The sequence below is a fragment of the Nothoprocta perdicaria genome, unplaced genomic scaffold (genome assembly GCF_003342845.1).
Source record: "Nothoprocta perdicaria isolate Ctin4 unplaced genomic scaffold, notPer1 scaffold_57, whole genome shotgun sequence".
NCBI lineage: Eukaryota > Metazoa > Chordata > Aves > Tinamiformes > Tinamidae > Nothoprocta > Nothoprocta perdicaria.
In genome coordinates this window covers 3,637,043-3,643,530 of record NW_020455832.1, presented here as the reverse complement: position 1 = coordinate 3,643,530, position 6,488 = coordinate 3,637,043, and the positions used below count along the sequence as shown (strand labels likewise).

The 6,488-nt window shown below is 38.5% G+C and overlaps 1 protein-coding gene across 1 annotated transcript in view; it reads right to left on the bottom strand.

Annotated features, from left to right (window-relative positions):
* Positions 1 to 318: 318 nt before the first annotated feature.
* Positions 319 to 6,488, bottom strand: part of MKX (mohawk homeobox) — a 51,287-nt gene continuing 45,117 nt past the window's right edge. Inside the window, exons 5-6 of the mRNA XM_026048780.1 lie at positions 1,561 to 1,594; positions 319 to 1,441 (exon numbers count right to left, since the gene is read on the bottom strand). Of these exons, the coding sequence (XP_025904565.1) occupies positions 1,255 to 1,441; positions 1,561 to 1,594 (221 nt within the window). The 3' untranslated portion in view covers positions 319 to 1,254. The remainder of the gene's footprint in view (positions 1,442 to 1,560; positions 1,595 to 6,488) is intronic.

The window sequence follows — 6,488 nt, the reverse complement described above, 5'->3', positions numbered from 1 at the left end:
TTCAAGCACTGTAAACCTCATTAAAATATTGTTATAGGATTTAATAATAACTTTTACATGAAAAAAATTCTCCTTAAAAAACAAAACTGGTTTTGAGTTAGTTATTACACTCAATAGCCGTAAAGTTTAGAGACATGACATTTAATATATGGCTTAGTATCTACCTAAAACTCTCCTAAATTGGATGCTGAGATTTTTCAGTGTTTCATATTCCATATGTTTCTAGTTTGGGCTTTGATATTTTATTATAGCTTTTCTTTTCTCACTGAAATGTGATTTATCAATCAACTGTCCCCAGTTATGGAGTAGATACAAAAAAAAAAGCATTTAAAACACATTAAAGTAAAATGTGTATCACGGAAACTTTTTGAGCTTCATTGCAAATCAGGAACTGCTCTATGGACTTAGCAATCAATTTTGTTTACTTACATCAAAACTTCAATTGAAGTCACTAACAAAACCTTGAAAGGATAGAAATTCAACTTGAATTTACGGATAGTCTGGCTTGAACCTTCTCAACTATAAATCTTTAATGGACAACATGTCTGGGAGCAAATGTGTAAGTTCAAAATAATTGGAGCAGTCAACATATTTCCTAAATTCGTGTGTTCTAGAGTATTGCACTTTTCAAAGGAATGATTTTGGTATTTTAATAAACTGCAGGTGAGAAACATGCATAACAACCTCATTGTCACTTTGACGAAACATACTGTACAATTTTTATAACACTGGTTAAAAAAAGAGAGACTGATGTAACAATTCCATTAAGACTCAATTTGTACAAGGCAAATAAGCACAATTCTCCAGGGCCTCCAGCAGTAATGTGTTTAGCCCTAGGCTGCTTAAGCCCACTTGGAATAATATACAAAGGTTAAGCATTATGGCATTATCATTTTGAGGCATAATAGTGTTGTACTATGCCCACGTTATAGCTTATTTCTTGAAAGCAAGGCACTTACTGTAATAGCAATGCAAACATCTTATGCGCACTTTGATTAACATAAAATAAGTTAATGTTTTGATAAAAACAGGTTTTTATAATTTACATGCCTTTTATAGAAGCAATTGAACATTTCATTTAACACAATGAAAACATCTGAGTCTGAAGGAATGTTTTTCTTTTTTAAACTGACCGTACTGTAAAAAGGGGCTTATTTTCCACATTTGCCTCATATCTGTGAATCTGATTTTACTGAAAACCAATCCTGTGAGGAAAACGTCCATTTGACGGGAAGAAGAAACAGGACCCATCTCTTAAAACTGCTGAACTAATGGCACTTTAACAGTCTTTACTTCTGATATATGTGATGATTTCTGAATGATGCAGCTGGTAGTCCCTTGCAGTTTATCCTTCCCTTGGGCAAGGTTCGTTAGGGCCATAGCTGCGTTGATCTCCTTCCAGTATGTTTCATCTTTGCTGGTTCCTTTTCTGTTAGCTGCGCTAGATTCAAGCAGTAACAAATATTTACATGTACAGCTTGCATAGCTACAGTAGCTATGTGATGTCAGGATAAACAGGAATAATAACAAGTTTGAAAAGCTGTAAAGCCCCTTACTCACCTTTCACACTTATTTGGTCCATTCTCAAGAGTTTCTGAAAATAGAAAGAAAACATTTTAAATGCCTATTTTCTTTTAATAGTTTTTGAAATAGGCAARTGGAAAAATAACCCAAGGTTAATTCCGAAATTGAGGGTAGATTTCTAAATCAAATCCTTGTTCAGACACTCATGAAGGGTCAGATTCACTCAAACATCTCCGTGTGCAGAAATCAACAGTCTGCTTTGAGCAAGGGGCATGGCCAGGAAACCACCGTGGGGAAATTTCAATTGTGGGAAGGTTCCTGTGATAGGATATTACAGAAATAGGAATTGGGGAGGCACAACTTGACACCGGCACTGCRGAATCCTGCTAGGAGTATCCTCTATCAGGCTAGGCTGGAAAAAAGTATTTTGGTTGTCTCATTAATAGTGAGAATAAAGCTGGTCTCAGAGGTTTATCTACATTTTGCAAGGCAATGGAGCTGATTGTTCAATACATAAATCCTAAGGACACAAGGAAATATAAAAAACTGAAAATAAAAATCAGATTTATTGCCCTTCAGTGAATGCACTCCTGTATGCACTAAAAATAGATCCTTTGCCCATACGCAGCCACCGTGCGTGTGGTTTTTAACGCGTCCCTTGCCCAGGCTGCAGCTTGCTCACAAGTGCAAGCTGAGAAGGATACATAGGTCTAAAGGAGCAAGCACACGTGGTTAACAGCCTTCCAAGATTAAATTGCATCACGGGCATAATCTCCACTTCCCCATCAAGAGTCCCACTTGTTCATTCATGTAAGCCCTCACATCGCAGAGAAGCCAGAAATATTTACCAGGCAGAAATGTATGGGCTTTATTCAGCGCTCCTGCTATCCCCACAGAGACACGCATTGTACAGGAACTACATGCTGATGCCTAATGGCAATGCCTATAAAGAATGAGTCAAACAAGCAACAAAAAAAGAACAGCTAGAGCATGGGCACCAAAGATGCAAAAAGCCCCTACACTCAGCATAAAACTAGAAAAAACATGCACCTTTTTTCATGGGACTGGATTCCCAAATGGAATCCAAGAGTTGATCAGGAGAGATACACTTCATGCTGTGCTTGGCTACACATTGTTATTTAGCCTTGCTTCATTTATTTTTCAGCAGTGACAATTTCAAAGAGGAGGTTTAGGATTTAATAGGTCAGTAGGTATAGAAATGGAAATGGCAAGTAATAGAGCATGTCACTGCCAGAGCAAACCTGGATATAAATATACATCTCTCATGCATCTGTCAGTTGCTTTTGCTGTTGGAAAATATTTCCTAGGAACAAAAAAATTGCTTGTATAAACTTCTGAGGAAAGTAGGTGTGAATGGTGACACACATTCCAATTCCAGCGTTTATTTGAAGGAGTATTTGCAAATATTTTTTAGTGGTGTTTAGCCAGCTCAAAAGGAAAGTGGCTTGCCCAGGGCATAGAAAAGCAGTTGCACAGCTACAAAGCAAAATTCGGGAGTGCAGAGCCACACAGTTTTAATTTTGCTGGAGGTTCTTCCTGAATTAAAAAGAAAACATATTTTTTATTTCAAGTTTTATGGTTTTTAAACAAGTATTTCATTTCAAAGAAACTTGAAAGTGGGCAACAATAAAACCATTATGGATAATTTGCAAAGCTCTTGCTAATAAGTGGTGTTTAAGCATGTTAGTACAATGAAGTCTGAAAATCCATCATTTCAATACACAGGCCTGCTTTTTCTGGCCAAAAGTCCTTCTCTGCTACACCAAATTTGTGACAGCACATCTTAGTTTGCACTGCCATAGCACCTTAGCAGCTCTCAGCTGTTTGAATTTAATGTTTCACAGACCAGAGGGAAGTAAATAAGTATTTTCACCATTTTTGGATGGGGATAACCTCCTCAGGAGAGACAAACAACCCAATTTGACAGACAAGGTGGATCTCCAGATCCAGATCCTTTGCCTTTAAGGATCCTTTGGATCYTCCAGACCCTTTGCCTTTAAGAAGACATAAGCATGCACCTTGATATAAGCATGCCTTCCTTGACATCTTGCAGGTCAAGTCATCCTGATCCAAAACACCATAACTAGAGGCAACGTTCATCTCACTTGCCCTTAACTTGCCATCTGAGTCATGCATTTATCCAGCCTAGTTATCCATTCGTTCACAAACAAGAAAAATGTCCTCTAAGAAGTGGTTCAAGCCCACCTATCTAACAAAGTCCAACCTCCCTATGTGCTGCTGCAAAAAYAGGCAGAGCAGCCCATCTCCTCCTGTTGTGTCCCTTTGGTAGCAATATTATCCATGCTATAAGCAGGATGCGGGAAGAAGTAGGCCYCCCTCTTCTTTGGAGATTAAACTGGCAGTGTAACTTGGAGCTTAGCTGCTGTCTCTGACAGGGGTGAACTTCAGGTTGTCTCTTCACTGACAAGAAAGGGGATAGAGATGAAAAAAATATATATAGTTTAAGAAAAAAAAAAAAAGAGAGCACACATTTTGCTTTTTCTTCACCTTTCATAATCTACCTGTTTTGTCCTGAACACTAATTAAAGCTTTTGGTAATTATAGCTTTTGAAGTTTGACAATGCTGCCCAAMAATTACACAGTATATTTTAACTGTAAAACAGCATGTTGCATGAACATAGCCCGAGAACAACATCCTCAGTACAGAAAGGGATAGTTTTCTTGACCATTGCACAATGTATTCCTAAATGTCTTCTCTGAGAGAATGTCTTCTCTGAGAGAAATGGCATCAGGCCTGTGTAGTATCACTGGCAAYGGCAGGTAAAGGCATGGGAAAAGGATGCACCACACTGAATCCCACTGACCATCCCCGGCCCCAGAACAAGTGCAGACAAGCAAACTCATCACTTTACACATGGCCCCTCTCTTAACTACATGAGAGGCATCCCTTTAAACAAGGTGCCAAGGATGCACGATAGCTACCCTTTCTTGGAAAACTTTACCTGGAGGTTACCTTTCATCTACATAGACATCAGGGGGCAGTCACCTTTGGTCTCTCCYGAAGAAGTGTGGTCCTCTCTACTCCCATCGAGACAGGCTGTCACCCAATTTTCAACCTCTATACACCAGCAGTGGAGTCCCTGCCTCTCCTCTGGCWTACATATCATGCTTAATTCAGCACAGTGTCAACTGAGACTCTAGAGAAAGACCGTGTCCCCAAGATTTTTATACCCAGGCCTTATACTCAAATTTATCAACTGTGTAAAATTGGCCAGAAGAAAGAACTTCCCTAAACAAATCACAGTAGTGTTCAATAGTGTATTTACTCATTCAGAACCAAATCTATTAGTTACTGATGAAGATGATTGGCTGTGTCTCAGAAAGTAATGCGCTTACTGGGAGGAGGATGTTGGCAAGTTTTCAGAATATACTGACATTCTACTGAAGTCTATTTGCTATAAAATATTAAGAACATCTTTTTGTTACAAGTTCAGAAACCCCTTGTGAAGACTGTCACTTGCTTTGCAACTGGGAATTTTTAAGCACTCTGAAAGTGCAAAAATAATTATTTGTAATTAAAGCTTGTCGTTTAAGCCTCCCCTTCTCGTGCTTCATTCTGCTCCCAATTGCAAACATGCAGAGAGTCAGCTTTTGCCTGGCCAGGAATGTCTCTCACCCTCCGCCCAAAGAAACGAGCTAGGTTGGATATTTGTTCCCTCTTGTTTATAATAGGAAGTAACTATAAATCACTTACTGATGGAATCCTGTATACCTTTCCATTAGTATGAGTTTTCAGTATACAGCTTACTGTAGCATGCAGTGCCAAGAGTGTAGTCACTGGACAATACCAGCTTTGTGATACAGTATGGTATTTTTCAAGACTCACATAATTATTAATAATATATGTAGCACTTTTTATTTTTCACCATGAAATTTCTTCATAAATACTCACTGGTTGAAACTGACAGCTCTCTTGCAAGGTAACCAGTAGTCCCATTTTAGCAGAGATGGAAATGAGTCACAGAAATCCAAAGACAACACGAGAAGGCAATACTGCACTCATTTCAAGCATTTATGAGCAGACTTTACAGAGTTTCTCCTATATTTAAATTATTTTCTTTTGTTCTTCTGCTATGAGGTAAAAGGAAACTAGTCCTAGGGTATGGAAGAGAAGTTGGCAAACCATCTACAGGCTGGACACTAGTATCAATTTCACTAGTACTTTACCATTACTATTAGCACTTTTTGTCTAAATAATAATACGTAAGAGTCTACAGAAAAATATACATCTTCTAAATACCCATATATCTGCTCCAGCTCACAATATATTGAGTCCCTTTGGCTGTGTGGTGCTTGCAGCATGTTCAGAAATTTCAGAAAGATCCAGAGCCATAACTTTTATGTACTTGAAGGACTTCAGGGATATTCTAAATAATGCTGATTACAGCTACTTTTCAGCTTTTTGATCTAAGAACTTTGATCAAAGAACACAAAATGTCTGTGATGATGAACTGGCTTCACTTGGGGACCCTGCAAGGAAAGCAAGAGCTGACCCCTCGTGTAGGATCAATTTCTCATTTACATTTCCACCCCCCCATGCAGTGGTAACACAGTTTATAGAGAACCACAGTAGCTGGCTTAAAACCCTGCTTTGTGCTCTCAGTTAATGTAGACAAAGCAAATATGGCTTGAACCAACAGAGGAAAGAACGTGTGAATGAGAGAACAAGACGGAGAGAACGGGTACAGAATATCATGTAGCAGAACAAAAGGACATGGAAATCAAGACACAGTAAGTAGGTCAAAGCCACATGACTGTAATACATCTTGAAGCTACTTAAACATGCACAGATTTCTTATGAATTACACACTTTTCTGTTCTTGCTCAAAAGGGAGGGAAAAAGAACTGCTGGCCCGAAATGGTGAATGCCATAAAATATTTGTTGGTTCAATAAAAGGTCCTGTATAACTTATCTTCATTTT